Genomic DNA, 22,751 nt, shown 5'->3' on the forward strand with positions numbered 1-22,751 from the left:
GAAAGAAAAGCACCAAAGTCATTTGAGGTGAGTTCTTATAGAATATATTTTACTCTTTAAAATAAAACTTTCAGCATAGCTAATCTGTACAAACTACAAAAATAAACATCTCCATATAAATAAGTTATGTGGTAGGAGGTGGGCAGGGAGACTGAGCCTGCCTAGGGGGTCACCGAGCAGTGGGGGGCCAGGCCTGGCAAAGGTGCGAGAGGGTCCCACAGGCCTGGCCTGCCAGGGGCAGCAGTGTGGGGTGGGGTGGTGGGGACACAGGGACAGGTACACAGGGCCCAGTGTGGGCGGCTGCTCCTGGCCCAGAGGGTGTCGGTTCTCTGTGGGTGTCAGGGAGGTCAGTGATGGCCAAGGCAGGGGAGGGGTGCGGCAGCAGAGCTTGCCAGGATTCTGTCCTGCACCCAGTAACCCACCCCTTGCTTCCCGGGGACTCTGTGTGGCCCACGCAGTCTCCGTGCTTCAGCTGCTCTTTCACTCAGGGGCTAGAAGTGAGGTTGCTGGAGCTGTCGGCAGCTGGTGTGGCAGCAGGGGACCAGGCAGGCTCATCAGGGGCTGGGTGGATATAGGCACCAGGCAGCGGGGGTGGGTGGAGGGCTATGGTCATGGAGGTAGTCACTCTGGCAAAGCTCTGGGGCAGGGTGGGGGGCAGCCCCCACCTGAGCCCTCCTGCTCGTGGAGCTGAGGGGTTCAGGACCTCTGGGCTCTCCTTGTACATCTGTACCACCTGGGGAGAGACACCATTCCCAGTGAGCCCAGGGGCTGTTGGAACCTCAGTCCCCTCTATCCCCTCCCTGGTGCATCACCATGGTTGTTGGGAAGCCTTCTTGGCCTCCAGCAGGATATGACAACTGACAACGGACAGGATGTCAAGGCCCAGGACAAACCGTGCACACTTTGCTCTGGACCCTGAAGGCTAAAGGCTAAAGTAGGTTCTGTACGGAAGCCTGGAGAACCCTGGCCAGGTAGCTCAGTTGGTTAGAGTGCTGTCTTGAAATACTAAGGTTGCGGGTTCGATCCCTGGTCAGGGCACTTACGAGAATCAATCAATGAACACATAAATAAGTGGAACAAATGGATATTTCTGTCTCTCTCCCTCTCACCAGTAAATCTACTAAAAAAAAGAAGCCAGGAGAGATGAGGGGCAGGGGCATGGTGTCTGGGCAAAGGGGCAGGTTGCCACCTTTCTGTTGGTGGTGCCTCATGGGGAGGATCGAAATCCTTGTGAGTTGAGTCCTGTCTCTTGGCCACTGAGGGCATTTTGTCCTGGCTCTATCCCTTGCCTGTCCCACCTTGTCCCTGGGCAAGGGAAGGTACGGTCACCTCTGGCGGGGGCCCCAGGATGGAGAGCAGCACAGGCAGCAGCACGAGCCCGTGGAGGAGGCCCAGGAGTGTGAGCACTGTCAGCACCATGAAGAAGTACCTGGAAGGGGGTGGGAGGGCAGCTTGGGCAGGCCCTGAGGTCAGCATGGGCTGGCCCCGCCTCCCTGCCCGGAGCCCTCCCCTACCTTACGATGAAGTCAAAGTTGGAACCAGCAAGCATCAGCAGACCCAGCAGAGTGGAGACGGCCCCATCCGTCACAGGGGCAAAAGTGTGCTCCAGGGCCCGGGCAGCCCGCAGGTTCCGGCTGCCCTGGGCGGTCAGGAAGCCCTGGGGGAACAAAGTGGTCCTAGAGCTGCTCCTCGGCCAGCCATGGCCAGCTCTGGAGTCCCCATACTCTGTACATCTGTCCCTGGGGGTCCTCCAGGTCTTGGCCCAGGCAAGCTGAGCTCCTGGACACTGTCCGGGCAGCTTGTGTGAGTCCGTTTAGAACTCGGTACAGGTGTGTCTGGCGAGACAGAGTGGTGTCTAGAAAAGGCTGGCAAATCACAGCCTGTCACCTATTTTTGTAAATAAAGTTTTGTTTAAATGGCCACACCCATTCATGTCTGTGCTGCCTGTGGCTGCTTTATGGCTACAGTGGCAGAGTCGCAATAGACACTCAACAACTGGCTGAGCCCCACATATTCACTCTCTGACTCTTCACAGAAACAGTGCCACACCCTGGTCTAGGAAGATGGACAGTAAGGTGCTAAGTTACTTCTCAGGGTGGCGTCTGAGAGGATTTTTATTCCTTGAACTTTTCTGCATGCCTGCCCTGCCCTGCCACCAGGAGCATGTATTGTTCTTATGACCAGAATGGTAACAGGGCTGTTATGGGCAGAAAAAGAAGGGAGCAGTTTGTGGGGTCTGGCCGGGTTTGTGCCAGTGCCTCCAGCTGGTCTGTAGCTCCCTCCGCCTCCCACACCTCCTCGGGCGGTGCCTGCCTCCGTCCTCCTTCCCCGGTCCCGGTGGACGCCCTCCTTTCCCCCCCTGCCGCCTGCTGCCCTCCCGCTTCTCCAACCCCCTTCACGGCAAGGCAGCCAAAGGAATTGCCGGTTCCCACGTTCTCTCCTCTGCTCTGTCCTTATCTCACTCTGGTCAGGGCTTTGTCGCTTCCTCTCTGCTGAAATGGCTGCTTATTTATTTATTCATTCACTTGTCTAACACCACACTATGGAATGTAAGCCCCTTGAAGGCAAAGCCTGTATGTATTGCTGCCATGTCTCTAATTCTTAAACAGTCCCCAGCACGCAGCCGGGGCTGGATGAGTGTGTGTGTCGCTCACGCACACTGAGTCAGCTGGCCCGCCCCTCCCGCAGTGCCTGTGCTCACCAGAGCCACGTGGACTGTGAACTCGACACCGATGCCCACAGAGGCCACGAGGATCACCACAGGGATGGCACTCAGCTTGATGCCCAGGAAACCCATGATGCCGAAGAGCTCCACGGTCATCAGTGCCAGGACCAGCACCTGGGAAGGGGAGCGCTCACCCAGGGCTCCTGGGAGGAGTGGTGGTGGGACGGGCAGGGGAGGGTGGGGGAGCTTTTGGTCTCTCCAGACCCAACCCTGCAAAGACTCACTATAAGGCCAGCTGTCCAGGGGTTGAGCAGCAGCAGGGCGCAGACAAGGAAGGTACAGACCAGCAGGATGCAGACGGCCAGGAGGAAGCAGCGCCGCAGGCCCAGGTACTGCTCCCAGAAGAGGAAGGGGGAGCCGCTGGGGTAGGCGCGCACCCCGGCCTGGCCTGCCTCAGCGCACGCTGCCCGGGCCCCCTCAATGGCCTCCACGAAATCCGAAGTCTTTTGGAGGCCATGCAGTAGGAAGGGGAACTGGGCAAACTCCAGGGGCTGGGCCGCCGGGACTGTGGAGGGGAGGGGGTGGCAAGGAGAGGGAAGGATGGCCAGTGAGCACAGGGAGCGGTCGGCAGGGCCTTAGGGTGGAGCCTGGGTGGGCCCAGGCCGAGGCCCTTGCTGGCTCCCCCGGACTCACTGCGGAAGTTCTCCCCGGTGGTGTCGTACTTGTCATGCAGCCACTCGGGAGGTGGGGGATAGAAGTTGGCCTGCGAGGCTGCTAGACCCAGGGGGTCACTGCTCACCCACACGGTCAGCCCCACGTAGAAGAGCTCGGGTGGAATTAGCCCCTCCTTGTCCACCAGCTTCTTCGTGGTCAACTGCAGAGGCAGGGAGGGCTGAAGGCCTGGGCCTGTGAAGTCCAGGCCCCTCCATGTGCTGACCCTTCCAGCCCTCTCCCAACCTGGCTGAAATCCAGAGGCTCCCGAGCATCGCCGGTCTGGATGAGCAGCTTATAGGCCAGGGCCCCGTCCTCAGAGCCATTTCGGTATGAGTGGCGGGTAATGCGCCCAGAAGCCCAGTCCTGGTCAAATGCAGCCTGGATCCCTGGGGGAGAACAGGGTAGGGTGCAGTTAGCCTGCGGCCCCAGGGCTTCTGCCTGCAGCAGCCCTCCCCACCAGTCTCCTCGCCTCCTACCCTGTAGCCAGCTGCGGTAATAGTGCAGCCAGGTGCGGGGCGCCTGAGTGGCAGGTGGGGGCAGCACGGCCTTGAGGGAGCTGAAGCGCTGGTGCAGATCAAAGAGGGCGCGTTGGGAGTGGGCGTAGTCAAAGCCACCCTGTGTCACCAGGGCCACCTCATACAGGGAGAAGTACCTGAGCTGGGCGCTCAGGAAGGCATGCTCCTTGGTGCCCCGAGGCACCACGTCTGTCAGGGCCAGCCCGTCCTGCACCAAGGTTGCACCGTAGAGGCTCAGGCCCAGCAGAGCTCCACAGAGTACCAGCACCACAGCCTGCGGGAGAGGACAACTCGGACGGAAGCCCAGCGATGCCCCCGGCCAGCAGATGCTGGGCCCGGCCCCCTGCCCGTCTTGGGGCCCAGAGACACCTGAGCCTCTGCCCTGGCCTGCCCCAGTTCCTCCAGGCTTGGGGTCTCACCTTGGCGTGTGACTGGAGCAGCAAGGGCGCAAACTGATAGCGGGCAAAGTGGGCAAGGTTCCAGCGGGCACAGGGCGGAGACCTGCAGGCTGCCTTCTGCCTTGTCCCCCCCTCCTGGCCTAGAAGGTCCCGTGTGGACCCTCCTGGGCTGAAGAGCTCTGAGCTCAGTGGGTCAGAAGGTGGGGGCACCAGGTGGGTGTGGGGAGTCAGGCTGGTGACCATATGCTGGCTGCTGGCTTCGCAGTGGGCAAAGGCTTGGACAGTGGCAGTCAGATGGGCGATGCCCACCGGTACTGTCCTGTCTGCCAGCTCCTGGGGCAGAATCTGAATCACCCGAGCAGAGCAGGGGCTGAAAGAGGCAGAGAGACAAGGCGATGGATGGGTCTGCGCCTGGAAATGCCAGTGAGGGGACAAGAGGGGATGGGGCCAAGGAAGGAAGGCTTTGTGGGGTGGGGTGGGTCTGGGGTGCAAGACAGTACCTGGAGAAGCAGCAGAGCACATCAAGGCGCTGGCAGTGGCGCCGGTGCAGATCCAGGCTGAGGACCGCTGGGAAGACAAGCATCACAGCTGCAAAGTTGCAGCCAACCACGACGGCTGCCTGGGGGATGGACAGGAAGGGCGCAGAGGCAGGATGAAGCATGTCCCCAGCTCCATGCCCACCCCGCACCCGGGCCTCTTTGTGAAGTCTCACCTGCAAGGAGAAGGCCCGCAGTGCAGGGACCGGGACGAGGGCGGCCATGAAGAAGGCGACCATGTTGGTGATGGATGTGAGCGCGACACTGGGGCCCGTGCGTTGAAGACACTCACCCATACGCTCCTGCCAGGACAGGGGAGGGGGCCGTGAGTGGTTGAGGCAGAGTGGAGGGCAGGCTTGGGAACTTGGGACGGCAGGAGGGACCACAGCCACGCAGCAGCACACACACGCATTGAGCACCAAGCACGTGCACGCACACTCGACTTGAAGTCTGTCGCCGATCCTCTTATCAACCCTCATGATACAAGCACTGTTTTTACACCCAATTACAGATGTGGAAACTGAGGCACAGGGAGGTTCATGACCAGCCCAAGGTCACCCAAACCAAGAGGCTTGTAACCCCTATGCTGAACTCAGAAGAGCCGAGGCTGGAGGATGGGGCTGCACCTGGAGAGGGGTCCCTGATGGAGCCTCTGTAAAGGCATGTGCCAGCAGGAATATGTCATCCACGCCGATGCCCAGTGCCAAGAAGGGCAGCACCTGGAGGGGCACAGGGGCGGGCAGCTGCAGGAACCGAGCAGCCGGAGCTGTGGGCCCCTGTGCCTGCCCCACCTGGTGTACCTGGGTCGTGGCGGCATTGAAGGCGATGCCGAGCAGGGCACAGAGCCCAAGGCCCGAGGCCACAGCCAGGGCCACCAGCAGCACCCCAGCAAGGCCCACGGCACCCTGGGACTGGGCACAGTCCCACCGCAGCATTGTCACACAGGCATAGGCCAGCTGTGGGGAGAGAGGACATTGTCTTGGACGGGGGTTCCCAGGGTAGGGACTGGGTGGCGCTAGGGGCAAGGTGCCAGGATGGGACCTACCATGAGCAGATAGCCTCCCGCCACACGGGTGGCGCTGACTTCCGAGAATGCGTGCAGGATGTCCTCCAGGGTGGTGGAGGAGAAGGCGTGGATCTGCTGGGACCCATTCTCAGGCAGGGAGTCCTGTGCCAGCTGGAGAGACGGGGTGGGTCTGAGGCGCAGGAGAGGCACGTGGCCTGGGGGGGCGCCACTCCGCCTGTGCCCACACCGACCTGCACGAAGCGCCGCTGCCAGGCCTGCAGCACTGTGCCAGCCTGCTCCTCGCTCCAGCCGATGTCATGTGTCTGGTAGTCACCACGGAAGTGCTCGTACAGCTGGCGGGGACTCATCAGCAGGAAGGTGCTCTGCAGGGCCTCTGCCCTGGTGAGGGGCAGGAGAACCAGGTGTCCGAGCTAGCCTGAATGCCCAGCGCGGGGTGTGCAGGGGGCTTTTGACAGAGCTGCCTGGAGTCGGAGTGTGGGTGCCCAGTCTGGGGTCTCCTTGCCGAGTCTCAGAGGAGGTCCTACCTCAGCAGTCGTCCTTGGGGGTCTCTGGCCATGCCTCCCAGCAGCAACTCCTCCTGCCAGTGCATGAACTTGTGGGAGAGGCCGTGGCAGCCCCCGCTCAACTCCTGAGCCACATCGGGAGCCTGGAGGGAGTCAGAGATGGGGCTTGTCACTCAAGGCCCTGGCTGTGGACAGCTGCGGTCCCTGGCAGCACCTCCAGGAACCATGGAGCTCTGTGGGCCCGAAGTGTAGATGACCGTCTCCTGAGGCGCTTGCCCATGCTTGAACTGAACGGCAGAGGACAGGCCACAAGAGGGAGCAGGGGCCTGGGGATGGCGTAATTTTGGTTGGTTTTGGAAAAAGGTCCACATTCACAGGGCCATGAGGACACTCAGGAAACTAGGTGTGATGCTTGCGCTCAGCTAACTTGTCCTGGGTTTCCCAGTACACATCATTTTGATAAAGCCCAGCCTTTCTGGGCTTAGAAAAGGACAAAGGGATTCACGTGCCACCTGAAGGTCCCTTGGGAGAACTGACGGATCCGGGTGTCCAGCACAGTGCAGACAGGGTAACGATGTCTGGGAAATGGAGGGCAGAGCATGGAGCAGAGTGAGCCCTCTCCCGTCAGCCAGGAGCACAGGAGGAAGGGAAGGGGCAGAGGACGGCCTTTCCCTGGCAGCAGGGGCTGGGACCCACCTGCCTGCTGTCATGGTTGGGAGCGCTGGGTGGGCAGTGAGGGTCATCAGGATTCAGACAGGGCCGCCCCACGTAGGCCTGGCCCACCTGTGCCTTGTCAAGCAGCTCCCGGAAGCCCTCAAGGGAGGCAAAGGGACCCAGCTCCTCCAGCAGCTGCTCGGGATCCAGGTTGGTCCACTGGATGTCAGGACGGCCACTGAGGGAGAGACCATGGCTGGTGAGGACCAGGCATCAATTCCCACCCTCCAAACTGCTCCTAGGGGACCCATGCTATACCCAACCCTCCTCTGTACGGAGGGTGTGCGAGGCTAAGCTTCCTGGAGCTCCAGCCCACTGGGTCGCTGCAGTGAGCTGTGGGTGTATGTGAGGGGCTGAGGGGAACATCAGGACAGGTGTGAAAGGCCCAGGAAAGCCCCACTGGGGCTCTTCCCAAGCCTTGTACCCTAGATCTAATGCACGACCATCTGGGCACCTGCCTCTGATAGGTTTTCTCTCTGGCCTGGGCTATACCTTAGCTGACTGCCTTGCTAAGGACTCACAAGTTACACCTTAGCTGACTGCCTTGCTAAGGCAAAGTCTCTTTCTGGGGACCTTTCTTCTCCTTTGCTTAGGACTCACAGATCTTTGTTCTGCTCTGTCTGATTCAGAGGGTCTGCCTTTCCTGTGGAGTGTGGGGATGGGGTGTGTAGAGAGAGCCTGGGGTCGCCCTGCTCTGACCCTGGCCCAGGAGATTAGGCCCTCGGTAAGGTTTTGATTGTCAGCTTTAATCCCACCCCTCTTTTCCACTGGGGAAGTCCCCGAACACCACGAGGCAGGGCCCGGGAGCAGTTGCAGCGGCACTCACGGCAAGTAGGCAGAGCCCCCTTGGAGTTTGGCTCCCTCCCAGAAGCAGTCGAGTGGGGTGAGGATCACGCACGGGAACAGCTTCTCAATCATCTGCCAGGGACACCCCAGGCCACATCAGACCTGTCTCTCTGCTCCCTTCCCCATGACCTTTGTAGGATGCCCTCCACAACGCCCCCCCCACCTCTGACCTTTAGCCTTCTGGAGTCTCTCCGAGCCTCCCCTACTGCAGAGAAGGTTCTGTTTCCACCCTGTCTCAGAGGACAGCTCAGGACACTCACCCGCTCAATCATTCCATTTTCAATGAGGGGAACGCCTGACTTGTAGCAGATTTTGTTCAAGTCCCAGGACCTGCGGCAGCCAGGGTGCAGGAGATCAGCAGACAAGGGGGATTCCCACTGGGCCCTGCCACGGCACGCCTCGCCCCCAGCTGCTCAGGGGATCAGCCAGACTCACTTTCCATAGAGTGATACTTGCACTTTACTGGCGGTGAGGGCTGCCTGGAGGTGGAGGCGAAGTGCCTCGGGTGTGAGGATGTTCTCTCCCTCCTGGCGTGGGGTCTGTATCAGCATCTGGGAGGTATACGCAGCCTCCTCCCCCAGCTTCTCCTTGGTGTACCGCAGCTCCTGGCTCACCCGGCTGCCCGCTGCCGGAGCAGAGGGAGGGGAAGCTCAGGGGGAAGAGCCTTGGTGGGTCAGAGCTCTGGGGGCCGTGGGACCCTCACCCACGGACGCCTCCCAGGACAAGTGGGCCACACCGACTCCCCAGGCTCCAGTCCCTCTGTGCAGAATCTGAAGTTCTGCCAGGAAAGCCAGCGCCTCAGTGGTGTGGCTCATCTGGAATTCTTGTGTGGTCTAAGATTTAAGCATGAACCAGGCTGGCTAGGTTTGGGAAAAATAACTTAAATAATGAGAGGTCAGCCCTGGCTGCTAGGCTCAGTGGGCTGGGCATTATCCTGCAGGCTGAAAGGTTGGGAGTTCATTTCCAGGTTGGGGCATATGCATGGGTTTTTCGGGTACAGTCCCCGGCTGAGACACGCGTGGGAGGCAACCGGTCAGTTTCTTTCTCACATTGATATTTTTCTCTCCCTCTCTTTCTCCCTCCCCCCCCCAAAACAATAAGCATATGCTTGGGTGATGATATTTAAAAAAACACACACGAGAGAGCAGTTATGAGCTGGGCCAGGGCTGGGGCTATGGGTGCATCCTACTTAAGGGGGCTGCTGTTCAGCTCCTCTCTGCTCCAGTGGGGAGGACAAGAGGGACCAAGGGGGCCAATAGGGAGGCGGCCACCGTGAGGGTCTCTGAAAAGAACAGGCCCAGGACTGGTTCCGGTTCCTAGTTCGGTTGTCCCAGGCAGTGATTTATACTCTTATCTCCTTTTGTAAACTGTTCTGCCAAGAGGGTAGGGATGGGAGGGCCTGGTCGTATGGGGCCTGCGGTGGCAGGGAAGGGGGGGATCATATGTCTCTCGGTGCGGTGCCGTCCACATACTGCTTTCACTCATGCGGGCAGTACCCGGAACCATCTAGCGTCCCCTGGCAGAGGCGAGAGCAAAGTGGGCCGAGGGGAGGAACAGGCTGCAGGTCCCTTCCATGAGGCTCTCTGTCCAAACAACAGGGAGTCCCGGCGCCAGCCCTGCCTTAAACTCCTTGATCTGAGCTTTCCCACATCCCTGGGGCTTGGGGGAGGCGAGGACCAGGACGCTGCAAGGGGACACCACCTGACTGGTCTGGAGGAGGGTGAGGGGCAGTGTCAAACAGCCCTGGAGGCTTTGCGGGCTTGGTCTGGTCTGAGACCCACTTCAGCCTCTCCGTTTGGGGCCCCTTCCTGTTGGTCCCTGCCACCCCTGGGGCCCACACGCTTCCCCGAGTCCCAGCCCTGCCTGGGATCATCAGGCTCCCCAATCTCTTTTTCAAACCCACATAATCTTCTCACTCATGACAGCCCCCAACCCTTGGTAACCCCCCAAAACAGGTTCACCTATATGTTTGCACCCTTCACCCACATCACATTCCTGGCCCTCTCTTCATGAATCCAGTGTCACGCAGCCACCCAGCCCACATCAGTCAACTCTTTTTCTTTCTTCTCCGACTCCCACTGCTTTCCCAGGCCGGCACAACAGCACTCATTTCTCTACGCTTGGGCCAGAGCTGCCACGAGGAGGGGGGACCGAGATAAACTCCCCACAATCAGGAGTGTGCTGAGGGGAAGGAGGCATGGGGGGAGGAAGGCATCCAGGGAAAGCTAATAAGAAAGCAGGAGAATTCCCAGTCAGGGCACATGCCTGGGTTGCAGGCCAACTCCCAGCAGGGGATGCACGAAAGGCAACCATACATTGATGTTTCTCTCCCTCTCTCCTTCCCCTCTAAAGATAAATAAATAAATTAATTAAATAAAATAAAAAAGAAAGCAGGAGAAAGAAACACTGACAACTTAAAACACAACATCAAGGAGAATAAACATCCTGGAAAAAAAAGAAGAGAGAAACAGAAAAAGATGAACCTCAGCCGACAATGTCGGTGACAGACACGAGGACAGATGAACTGGGAGGTATTACATGGGCAGGGGGAGACAGCTGGTGCGGGGAGAGCACACAGGCTGTGTATACACCTGGCTTTGAGCCTGAGCTCTGACGCTGTGCTTGGGGCAAATTATTTAGTCTCTTTGACCCTCAGTTTCCTCCTCTGTAAAATGGGGACAGTGCCCACCTTGGCAGAATTAGAATCAATGCAAAGTACCTAGGAAATTGCCTAGCATGTGGTAGGCACATGGAGTGATTATTCAATAGTTGCTGGGACAGAAATGATGTAACAGAAAAATGAGAAAGAACTGGAGAAAAAATGGCTGTGAGTGGGGAGGAAGTAGGAAAATGGGAGGAGACATCAAATCGCCATTTGTTAAAAACTTTGGAAGATGGAGGTGTAGGTAAATATGGCTCACACCCTTGCACAACCACAACAAAATTACAAGCAAACTGCAGAACAACTATCACTCAGCACCGTCCGAAAAGCAAGCTGTATGGAAGTCCAACTACTAAGGAGTTAAAGAAATCAAATTCATCAAGATGGGTAGGGTGGGTGGAGTCCTGGAAATGTGGAGACGAGGAACAGGCCATTCCCATACCCATATGTGGTGGATAAAAATCGGGGGTGCAGGGGGCAGGTAATACCTTGGGAGTGAGGGATCCCAGCCCAGTACTAGACCACCCAGACAAGGGCTCCAGTGCCAGGAAGATAAGTCCCCATAACTTCTGTCTATAAAAATCAGTGGGGATTGGGTCAGTGGAAGAAACTGCAGGGTTCTCAGGTATCTTCTTTTGGGCCCCACACATGGACTTACTTCCTTTGGGTTCCAGCACAGGGTCAACAACTTGAAGGGTCAGTGGCATACGGGGAGGAACTGAAGTGTCTGGCATCAGGGTCAGAGCTGGGGGATAGCTTCCTCCTGGATGGAACTGCAGACACTGGTCATTGTTCTTTTTCTGAGCCCATACACAGAGCCACAGTGTAGTGGGACCATCGAGGCTCCATCAACCTGACTCCCAGTTTGCCCCGCCTTGATGATTACCTAAAGCTCTGCCCCATCCAACTTGAGGGCCCACCCAAGCTATTAACAGTGGCTTTTCCAAATGAGTGGCTTGGCTTGGTGTAGGCCTCAGACCTTCCTATATCCGCACAAACAAGCAACACCTGAGCCCAGCCACCCATCCCTCTTGCTAAGTGGTTCTAATACTAACAGCAGCCATCTGCAGGTCGCTTTTTAGCTTACACCAAGTGGCCCCCAACATAACTCAGGTGGTGGCTGATCTTGGCCTGCACCACCTGGGAAACTCCAGAGCTTGCACACCCAGTGGAAGTTACAGACCACATCAGAGCACCATCACCCAATCACCTCCACAAGCCATAAAGGGAGGTGGTTGGTGGCCAGGGGTCACAGACAGTTCTACCACCTGACCAGACTAGGTAAATCTCTCCCATTAACCTGCTGACAGCAATCAAGACTCAACTACAAGACAAGGAGCTACTTTCCCCTTTTGGAGGGCGCACCTCAAGTACCCAGCTTGGGGGTAGGGGAGGCTGTGCCACTGGACCCTACAGGACACCTACTACATTAGGCCATGCTATAAAGACATAGAGTCAAAGCAGCTCTCCCTAATACATAGAAACAAACACAGGGAGGCTGCTAAAACGAGGAGATACAGAAACATGGGCCAAATGAAAGAACAGATCAAAAATCCAAAAAAGGAACTAAACAAAATGGAGATAAACAATCCATCAGATGCAGAGTTAAAAACACTGGTTATATTTCATTTAGAATGGAAGGGCAGATAAATTGCTTCTCAGATAAGGTCAAGTTCAAGGAGTTCATCATCACCAAACCCTTGTGATATGAAATGTTAAAGGGACTTATCTAAGGAAAAGAAGATAAAAAATATGAACAGTGAAAGGACAGCAAACTCACAGTTATTAACAACCACACCTAAAACAAAAGCAAACCAAGAGGACAGCTAGATCAGGAGTGGAACCATAGAAATGGAGATCACATGGAGGGTTAGCAACAGGGGAGTGGGAGGAGAAGGGGGGAGAAGATACAGAAAATAAGTAGCATAGACGGTAGGTAAAAAATAGATAGGGGGAGGGCAAGAATAGTAGGGGAAATATAGAATGTAAAGAACTTGAGACACACATGCTCATAAACTAAAGGGGGGAAGGGTGGGGGAGGGGGTGTGCAGGGTAGAGGGGAATGAAGGGGGGGAATAGAACAACTGTAATAGTATAATCAATAAAATATATTAAAAAGAAAAACACTGGTTATAAGGATGCTTAAGGAACTTAGTGTATATGTCAACACCATAAAAATGACCCAATCAGAAATGAAGGACACGCTAACTGAAATAAAGAACAATTTACAGGGAATCAGCACACTGGAGTGGATAAAGCCAAGAATCAAATCAATGATTTGGAACATAAGGAAGCAAAAAACATCTAGTCAGTATAGCAAGAAGAAAAAAGAATCCAAAAAAACAAAAATAGTGTAAGGAGCCTCTGGGACAACTTCAAGTGTACCAACATTTGCATCATAGGGGTGCCGGAAGGAAACAAGAAAGAAATCGGAAAACTATTTGAAAAAATAATAAAACTTCCCCTCTTCCAGCCAAGATGGAGGTATAGGTAGATATGCTTTTCTTCTTTGCACAATCAAAAGGGTAACAACCAATTTCAAAACAAAAAACAACCAGAACTACCAGAAAAATCAAACTGTATGGAAGTCTGACAACCAAGGAGTTAAAGAAACATTTATCCAGACTGGCAGGAGGGGCAGAGATGTGAAGCTGGGGTGTGACAAGGTGAGGGATGGTGGACTGGGATATCCCACATCCGAGTGCAGATAAGTGTGGAGGAACAACTAGAGAGTGAGACAGACCATACAACCCAGCGTTCCAAGCCTCAAAACCTCTCTCTGGTTGTAAAAACCTGTGGGTGTTGTGGTGGCAAGAATAACTCCTAGTTCACAGGAGAGTCTGTTGGAGGGGCCCACGGGGTCCTAGAATGTATATAAGCCCACCCACCTGGGAATCAGCACTTGAAAGGGCACAATCTAATTGTGGGAAGCAAGGGAAGAGACTGAAAGTGGGGAGAGAGCCAAGCAAGCAGCCCTGTTGCCTCTCGGACCCCCCCGCCCACAGCGCCACAATGCAGAGAAGTGGGTTGCCCTACTTTGGCAAATACCTAAGGCCCCGCCCTTTACAACATAACAGGTGTGCTGAGACAAAGAAATGTGGTCCAAATGAAGAACAGATAAAAACTCCAGAAAAAGAACTAAGTGATGAGGAGACGGCCAACCTATCAGATACAGAGTTCAAAACACTGGTACTCAGGATGCTCAGAGAAATGATTGATACAGCTGCAAAATAGAGGAAAAAGTGAAGGTTATGCAAAGTGAAATAAAGAAAAATATACAGAGAACCAACAGTGAAGGGACGGAAACCAGTCTCATATCAAAGATTTGGAATAAAAGGAAAAAATAAACATTAAACTGGACAGAATGAAGAAACAATTCAAAAATTGAGGAGAGCCTTAGGAACCTCTGAGACAACTTTAAATGTTCCAACATCCCAATCACTGAGGTGCCAGAAGGAGAAGAGGAAGAACAAAAAATTTAAAACTTATTTAAAAATATAATGAAGGAAAACTTCCTCAATCTGGCAAAGGAAATACACATGCAAGTCCAGGAAGCTCAGAGAGTCCCAAACAAGATGGATGGAGGCAAACAGGCCCACACCAAGACTTGTCTTAATTAAAATGCCAAAAGTTAAAGATAAAGAATCTAAAAAGTAGTAAGAGAAAAGCAGATAGTTACCAAAAAAGGAGTTCCCATAAGACTGTCAGCTGATTTATCAAAAGAAACCTTGCAGGCAAGAAGGGACTGGGAGGAAATATTCAAAGTGATGAAAAGCAAGGACCTACAACCTAGATTGCTCTATCCTTTGCTCTATCCAGCAAAGCTCTCATTTAAAATTGAAAGGCAGATAAAGCACTTCCTAGCCAAGAAAAAACTAAAAGAGTTCATCATCACCAAAGCATTATTATATGAAACATTAAAGGGACTTATTTAAGAAAATATCAAAACTATGAACAAAAAATGGCAATAAATACAAATCTATTAACATTTGAACCTAAAAACAAACTAAGCAAACAAGAAGAACAGAGATGGGGGACTTCCGGCCAAGATGGAGGCATAGGGGGAAACACTGTGCCTCCTCGCACAACCAAGTTTAAAGACAACAAAGTTTTAGTAACAAAAACACAACCAAAACATAGAAAATTGAACTGTACAGAAGTCCGACAACAATGAACCATTCAACCAGACCGGTAGGAGGGGCGGAGTAAGCGGCTGGTGGAGTGGGTTGGGCAGGAAAAAGCTGCAGGACCAACCCAGGAGCGCAGGCGGCAGTTGGCGGATCCCAGGCGTGGGGTGGCAACGGGTGGACCCAGTAAGGGCGCAAGGCGGCTGGCTGACCTCAGTCACACATTTGCACGCAGATAAACCAGGAGAAGGAGTGGGCAGTGAGACAGACCACACAGGCTAGGGCCCCAGCGATGGGAATTAAAGCCTAAAAGCACCAATTGGAAAAACTTTTGGGGTCGAGGTGATGGGAGAAGCTCCCAGGCTCACAGAGAGTTTGTTGGAGAGACCCACAGGGTCCTGGAGGGTGCACAGGCCCACACACCTGGGAGCCAGCACCAAGGGGCCTGGTTTGCTTGCAGGAAGCAGCAGAGGGGACCAAAATCCAAGAGAATGCAGAACAAATGCCATTGCCCCTCTCTGACCCCGCCCCCAAATAGTGTCAAAACCCAGCAACTGGGTTGCCCCACCCTGGTGAACACATAAGGCTCCACCCCTCATACGTAACAGGCAGGAACACACCAAAACGTTATGGTTCAAGAAGAACACCTCAAAGTCCCAGAGCCGATACTTCCAAGCAACCAAGAGATAGCCAACCTATCAGATGCACAGTTCAAAACACTGGTAATCAGGATGCCCTCAGAACTGGTTGATTTTAGCCACAAATTAGAGGAACAAATGAAGGCTAAACTAATTGAAAGAAGGGAAATGCACAGGGAACCAGTAGTGATGGGAGGAAAACTGGGACTCAAATCAATGGAGGGGACCAGAAGGAAGAAAGAAACAACCAAACAGAAAAAAATGAAGAAACAAGAATTCAAAAAAAAAAAACAACAAGGAGAGGCTTAGGAACCTCCAGGACATCTTTAAACGTTCCAACATACGAATTATAGGGGTACCAGAAGGGGAAGAGAAACAGTACCAAGCAAAAAACTTATTTGAACAAATAATAAAGGAGAACTTCCCCAGTCTGGCAAAGGAAATAGACTTCCAGGAAATCCAGGAAGCTCAGAGAGTCCCAAAGAAGTTGGACCCAAGGAGGAACACACCAAGGCACATCATCATTACATTCACCAAGATTAAAATGAAGGAGAGAATCCTAGAAGCAGCAAGAGATAAGGGGACAGTCAACTACAAAGGAGTGCCCATCAGAATGTCAGCTGATTTCTCAAAAGAGACCTTACAGGCAAGAAGAGGCTGGAAAGAAGTATTCCAAGTCATGAAATCCAAAGACCTACAGCCAAGATTGCTGTATCCAGCAAAGCTTTCATTTAGAATGGAAGGACTGATAAAGTGCTTCTCAGATAAGGTCAAGTTCAAGGAGTTCATCATCACCAAGCCCTTATTATATGAAATGCTAAAGGGACTTATCTAAGAAAAAGAAGATGAAAAATATTAACAGTGAAAGGACAGCAAACTCACAGTTACTAACAACCACACCTAAAACAAAAGCAAACCAAGAGGACAGCTAGATCAGGAGTGGAACCATAGAAATGGAGATCACATGGAGGGTTAGCACCAGGGGAGTGGGAGGAGGAGAAGCGGGGAGAAGGTACAGAGAATAAAAATAGCATAGACGGTAGGTAAAAAATAGACAAGGGGGCCCTGGCTGGTGTAGCTCAGTGGATTGAGCACGGGCCTGCGAACCACACGATCACGGTTTGATTCCCAGTCAGGGCACATGCTTGGGTTGCAGGCCAGTTCCCGGCCCCTAGCAGGGGACACACAAGAGGCAACCATACATTGATATTTCTCTCTCTCTCTCCTTCCCTTCCACTCTAAGATAAATAAATAAAATCTTTAAAAAAATTAAAAAAAACAGACAAGGGGGAGGGCAAGAATAGTAGGGGAAATACAGAATCGAAAGAACTTGTGGCACATGGACATAAACTAAAGGGGGGAGGAATGGTGGAGGAGGGGGTATACAGGGTGGAGGAGAATGAAGAGGGGGAATGGGACAACTGTAGTGGCATAATCAATGAAATATATTAAAAGAAGAACAGAGATGGAATCATGGATCTGGAGGGCATTTTAACTTTTTGGTTCAAAGGCCAGCACTCAAGCCGCTGAGCCACTCCAGCCAGGGACTGGAGGGCTATTTGATGGTTGCTAGATGGGAGGGGGGTGTGGGGGAGCGGGTGTAGAGGTGAGGGGATTAAGAAGTATAGACAGGCAGTTGCAGAACAGCCCCGGGGATGTAAAGTGCAGCACAGGGAATGGAGCAGCCAAAGAACATATACGAGTGACCTATGGACATGAACAATGGTGTGGAGATTGCCTGAAGGAGTGGGGGTGCTGGGTGGAAGGGGGCAAAGGGGAAATTGTGACAACTGTAAAAGCATAATCAATTAAACAAACAAAAAACCTTTAATGCCTAGATCTGACCAGGTAGCTCAGTTGGTTAGAGCGTTGTCCCAATAGGCCCAGGTTCTGGGTTTGATCCCTGGAGAGGGCACATATAATAATCAACCAATGAATACATGGATGGGCGGAATAAGAAAAAGATGTTTCTTTCTCTCTCTAAAATCAATAAACAAAAATTAAAATACTCCAAACTTTAATGCCTACAAAGGTGAGAACACAACTGTTAGCCAGCATGTAAAAAGAGCACACGTTATGGGTAGTTCTATAAACGTAAATTAAAAGAGCAACAAATTACTATCTATCTAATTGACAAAAATAAAACATTGATGGCACTCACTGCTGGCTACAGGGGTACGTCTGCCCTACCACGGGAATGTAATTTGGTTCAGTATTTGGGGACAAGCGATGCTGCAACATGGATCAAGAAATGTTCGTCATCTTTGGTCTAGAAATTCCACCTGTGAGGGCCTATACGCTATTGTAGGGTCTCGGGCTGCCGTTGAGGGAAATGGGAGCCAGGCTCGAGCAGAGAAGTAGGATGACCTGACTTTTTCATCACTAACAATAAATTCTGGAGCAAGCTGTGGATGATGAGTAGCAGCTGGCCAGGGGACGGAGACAGGAAAAGCCATTCTGGACCAAGGCATGCAGGGCAGTGTCAAAGGCTAGGCATTGCTGGACCGCTAACACGGAGGCACAGATACTGGGGCAGAAGCAACGGAGAGTTAGAACACAGAAGGCCTAGGAAGTGTGCGAAGAAGCTGGGACTTGCTTCTGGAGAGTCCCCAAAACCCAGTAGAAAGCAGTGGAAGGACTCTCAATAGGGACTGCCTTGGCAAGATTCAGGTACGCCACAGGAGGGCAGCGTGGAGGCAGACTTGAAGGTGAGGGGCACAGAAGACCAGTCACCTCTCCAAGGAACCTTGATTTCCTCAGCTATCCTCTGAAAGGCCTCGTGATTCAGGGCAGCCGGGCCCCTCCCATCAGCCTCAGAAGCCATCGCAGTAATTCTATTGCCTTTGCGCAGTGAAGGACTCAGGCCTAGGGTGCTACAGGTTCTTGCCAAAGTGACCATACAGGAAGTCAGCAGGGGACTTCCAGGAAAACTTCCCTCCCTTTTAAAAAGGGATGCAAGAGAGGGATGACTTCTTTTTCCTGCCACTGAAGCAGCCGTGACAAGGAGGTGATAACCCTGAGGGCAAAAGCCCAACGTGCTGAAGGAGGCAGAGGAGGAAGCTGGCAAGGACCTGGGTCCTTGCTGATATCCCTAGTTGCTGAGTTGACCATTCTGGGGCTTGTCTCCTGTCTGCTGCCAGGTTTTCTGTTACAGAGGATAATGAACCCTACTTCTCCCTCCTCTCCTCCTCTCTCACGTGGCTAACAGCCGTCTAACTCCAGTTTCAACCGTGTCTGTCCCTGTTTCTGTGAGTGCTGGTTGGGCTCTATGTCGTGCTTTTTATTTTAACGATCCATCTCTGAGCCCTGTAGCTTCAGTCACACTCTGGCTCTCACCAAGACAAAGCTGGAGAGGGGACCCTGAACCCTGGTCCAGAACTCTGATAGCCAAGGTCAGGCTTCTTTCTTTGCTTTCTGGATCAGCAAAATGGAAAGGAAGAGACCGTACCGTTCCATCCTCACCTTGATCAGCTCCTCCTTGCCTAGGGCATTACTAGGAGAAGCCTCAACTACAGAAGTACAGACAAAAGATCAGGTCAAGATCCTTGCTTTCACCTCACTCTCAGCCCTGGCCAATACAGGCCAGAACGGTATTCTGAAATAAAGGAGAGCCCTAGGAATTAGCTGCAACCCTCTGACACCATTCTCCCACAAGTAACAGCAAAAATCTGGTGGGATCCAGCCTGCCCTGGGAGTGTAGGAGAGAGGATGAAGAAACGTTGAGGTTCAAGCAGCGTGGAGACGAGGAAGATCTGGGGAATGGAGAAGAAGGGAGAGGGGGAGACAGCTTCTACTGTGGCAGGAAATCCAAGAGTAATTTAGGACCACCCAGGCGGCAGTGCTGTGGGTGGGGATGTGTATGTGCATGCACGCACGTGTGTGTCCTGGGGCTGGGGGGCAGGCAGTCAGGCAGGCAGGCAGAGAGAAACATCTGCTTTGGACCCCAGGGCTGGCCGAGAGTGTGTTCGTGAGAGCCTGCAGAGGGCCGGAGGCAGGGTGGGGATGGGGTGTGGGAGCCCAACAGGCAGGCAGGCAGGCAGACTCCAAGAAACATCTGCTCTGGATCCCAGAGCTTGCCAGCATTTGAAACAACGCAAGGGTGTGAAACTCTAACCTGAGCCCTGCCCTTGGGCGTGGGCCAGGGCTGGGGCAGTTTTGAGGAGCCCACAAATGCAAATGTTTGGGCAACAACAGAGGGGAGCTTGAGTCTATAAAGGGCTGCCATGTGAAACTAGGCCCTGGGAGAGAGCTATGCCGAAAGTATTCATAAGAAAGTGTTTTCATCTCCTACTTCCCTCAGGAAGTAAGGATTTGGTCCCATTGAACCCTGCTGTTGCTTCAAAGTGCAGATTCACTCAGGTCTGCAGGGGCCTGGGTGCATGGGGCCTCTCTCTGGCCTCTCTCCGGAGCCCTGCCAGGTGCCCCACTCAGCTTCCCCAGTCCTCCAGTTCTAACTTTTCTGGGTCTTCTGGTCAGATGTGATTGCTCCCTGTCTTCTCTTATCCTACACAATGATATTCTGCTTTGTGTTATATTGTATATTATATTTCAGTCCACGTTTTACTTTCCTTGTTACTAAAAGAGGGGTCTTTTTTAGTCACCTTTGCACATCCTGCCATGCAGCTCAAAAATTCACAGAAAAGGTGGGCAATGAACACTGAATGCACACAGAGATCACCATTTGGTGCCATTCAGCACCTCTTCCCAGGGCTCCATCATCTGTACATGTCCGTTCACAGTGTGGGCGGGAGCAGCACTCCCCGATGCCCAGGCTCCAGTGGGCAGGTGCCCCCTCCAGACCCAGAGCGGAGCCCACTCGAGCTCAGTAGCCAGCTCCTCACCCTGTTGTTCTTGCCTTGGGCTCGTCATACCCAAGCAGCCATGGTTAGGGCCCACAACTCACCTTCCACCCAGAGCTGCTCTAGGTCTGTCTCAATGACGGCCACGCGGAGACCCAGTACCAGGGCCCCAAAGGCCAACAGTCCCAGGAAGAGCACTTTGCCACAGTGTCTCTGGATCCTGCAGCCCAGAGAGAAGAGCAGGCCCTGGAAGTAGGTGCGAAGCCAGAGTGGAGCCTTTAGGCTCCCAGCTAGGATCTGGGATGGAAAGAGAAGGGTCAGTGGGCATCACCGCAACAAGGCATGACATCCTTCTTCCCTTTTCTCCCTGGGTTTCTGGATGCAGGACAGGGAGGATCTACAGAGACGCAGGGCCAAACCTGGAATAAGATCTAACTCCATTCCCTGTCCTCCCACCCAAATCACACCTGAGGAAGGCAGACACCTGTTCTGAGAGTAGGATACATATACACACACACACCTGTTCTCAGGTGGACAGAGGTGAACCCACAGACATTCTTGGCGGCCAGATTCGGAAGAAACACACACAGAAACACACACACACCCACCCACCCACCCCCCACCCCACCCCCTTTCCCGGACAGACAGTAAAAGGCACTTAGAGACAATCCACCTTGNAACTCCATTCCCTGTCCTCCCACCCAAATCACACCTGAGGAAGGCAGACACCTGTTCTGAGAGTAGGACACATATACACACACACACCTGTTCTCAGGTGGACAGAGGTGAACCCACAGACATTCTTGGTGGCCAGATTCGGAAGAAACACACAGAAACACACACACACACACACACACACACACACACACACACACACCCCTTTCCCGGACAGACAGTAAAAGGCACTTAGAGACAATCCACCTTGCATTGGCCTGAGTGACAGATGGTGTCCCTAGACACAGTCTGTCCCAAGCTTCCTTCTTCCAACTTCTCCTCCACTCACCTGGGGTGCTGCGAAGGTAGCTGGGGGCGAGTAGTCTGGGGGCAGCTCCCCAAGGGGTGGTGGCCCAGCCATGCTGGCAGAGATGGGGGGCCTGGGCACCCCCAACCCGCGTTATCTGGAAGCCCCCATAGGCTGGCCTGATCCCCCTGGAGCTCAGGGCGGCTCAGGCGCGGAGCATGGGTGAGCGTCGGGTGCGGGCGGGCCGCGGTGCCTGTGACCCAGAGGAGTGCAAGGCGGTGCGGGCCGGGTCGGGCGGCAGCTGGAATGAGATCCGCGTGCCTGCAGAGCTACCGGCCGGCGAGGTCCGGCGCGGTTCGAGGTGGCGACCGCAAGTGCCGAGAATGCGTCTGTAGCCGGAGAAAAAGAGAGAGGGCAGAGGCGACGCTCTCCCATTGGCTGAGGGGCCCACAAATTGCCCGGATCCGCTGCTAGGCAACAGCGCCGCGGGGGGTGGGGCAGTGCAGGAGACCACCCAGGCAGGGCCACCCCTGGCCTCGCCTCCCTGCCCGCCTCGGGGCCCTCGGGGAGGGAGAGGGAGGGAGAGGGAGGGAGAGGGAGGGAGAGAGCCTGGAGAGGAACGGCGCTGGCCAAGTGTAAGTCAGTAAAGGCCAAAGCTGAGAAAGGGTATCTGCTGGCCCACCCAGCCAAGACCCGAACCCTCCTTGTCCCTCTTCTCTGCCTGCACCCTTGCCCCATTCCTTCCACTCTGTTCACTGAGGCGAGTCATCTCTAACATGCAAATCTGCTAACTCCAAAACACAAAGGCACTTGGAGCACAGCAGTCAGTATGATCTAACTAAAGCCTCATCTCCCAGTTTCTTCACACCCACTCAATGTTTCCTCCAGCTGAGCAGAGCCACATGTAATGTCCCAAATGCACCATATTACGCCTTGCTTTTTTCTTCTTGCAAGTCGTGGCCTTTTTGTTTCAGCAGGTACCCTCAAAACTGAACGTGCATCGTGCATGGACCACCCCTCTTTGAAGCCTTCCTTGATTCACACCTCCCTCCTGACAGTTTGCTTCTTCCTCTATGCTCCTTATAGCACTCAATGTCTGTATTTATTATTGCGTTTATGACAATTTATGCACTTGAGAGTGTGCCTCCCTCACTAGAAAATAAGTAGGTGCTTCATAATTGATGAGTGAGTAACTTAGAGTTGAAGAAACCAGGGTGAAAAGGACTGGAAACAGTCAAGGGTCCCTTCATTATACTTTTGTCACCTACCTTTGTCAGAGCATGCTGTTTCTGCCAGGTTCCTGACTGATTAACCCTGAGGGGCAGGGGAAGCTAAAATCAATATTCTAAAGTAAAGTTTGAGAAAAAGAATCTCCCATACACTCATTACTCTAACACAACTATTATCTCCAGTCAGGTTCTTGGTCAGTTCTTCTAGACTTGTTTATCATGACATCATAAATATTTCATGTTACTACACAGTCTTTGTATCAATCATTTGGAGACTGTCCTTAGGACAGATTCCCAGAAGTGGGGGTGTTGGGTCAAAAAGTAGAACATTCTTATGCCTCTTGCTACAGATTGCCAAGTTGCTTTTGGAAAACTTGGGTCAATTACCGTCAGCTCCAGAGCCTCTGTCCTAGGAGA

General features: G+C 53.5%; 1 protein-coding gene across 5 annotated transcripts; it reads right to left on the reverse strand.

The window, feature by feature from the left end:
- Positions 1-57: 57 nt before the first annotated feature.
- Positions 58-21,665, reverse strand: PTCH2 (patched 2). Of its 5 annotated transcripts, XM_037069641.1 has the most exons (22): positions 21,148-21,665; positions 20,249-20,441; positions 8,354-8,543; positions 8,179-8,248; positions 7,899-7,990; positions 7,055-7,250; positions 6,380-6,501; positions 6,086-6,233; positions 5,874-6,005; positions 5,629-5,784; positions 5,455-5,547; positions 5,005-5,130; positions 4,793-4,911; positions 4,314-4,662; positions 3,856-4,168; positions 3,623-3,765; positions 3,359-3,539; positions 2,950-3,230; positions 2,702-2,839; positions 1,515-1,657; positions 1,330-1,429; positions 58-733 (listed from the first exon to the last, which is right to left on the reverse strand). In XM_037069641.1, the coding sequence occupies exons 1-22, from the start codon at positions 21,217-21,219 to the stop codon at positions 485-487; spliced, it is 3,606 nt and encodes a 1,201-aa protein (XP_036925536.1). In that variant the 5' UTR covers positions 21,220-21,665; the 3' UTR covers positions 58-484. The 5 variants fall into 5 exon arrangements, with proteins under 5 accessions (XP_036925536.1, XP_036925537.1, XP_036925538.1 ...); XM_037069642.1 differs by lacking the exon at positions 58-733 and having other exon boundaries at positions 1,342-1,429; positions 2,950-3,057; XM_037069643.1 differs by lacking the exons at positions 58-733; positions 1,330-1,429; positions 1,515-1,657; positions 2,702-2,839 and having other exon boundaries at positions 3,064-3,230; positions 3,388-3,539.
- Between the last annotated feature and the right edge of the window lie 1,086 nt (positions 21,666-22,751).

Source organism: Sturnira hondurensis, unplaced genomic scaffold, assembly GCF_014824575.4.
Source record: "Sturnira hondurensis isolate 20B ecotype Veracruz unplaced genomic scaffold, ASM1482457v3 Scaffold0018725, whole genome shotgun sequence".
Classification (NCBI taxonomy): domain Eukaryota; kingdom Metazoa; phylum Chordata; class Mammalia; order Chiroptera; family Phyllostomidae; genus Sturnira; species Sturnira hondurensis.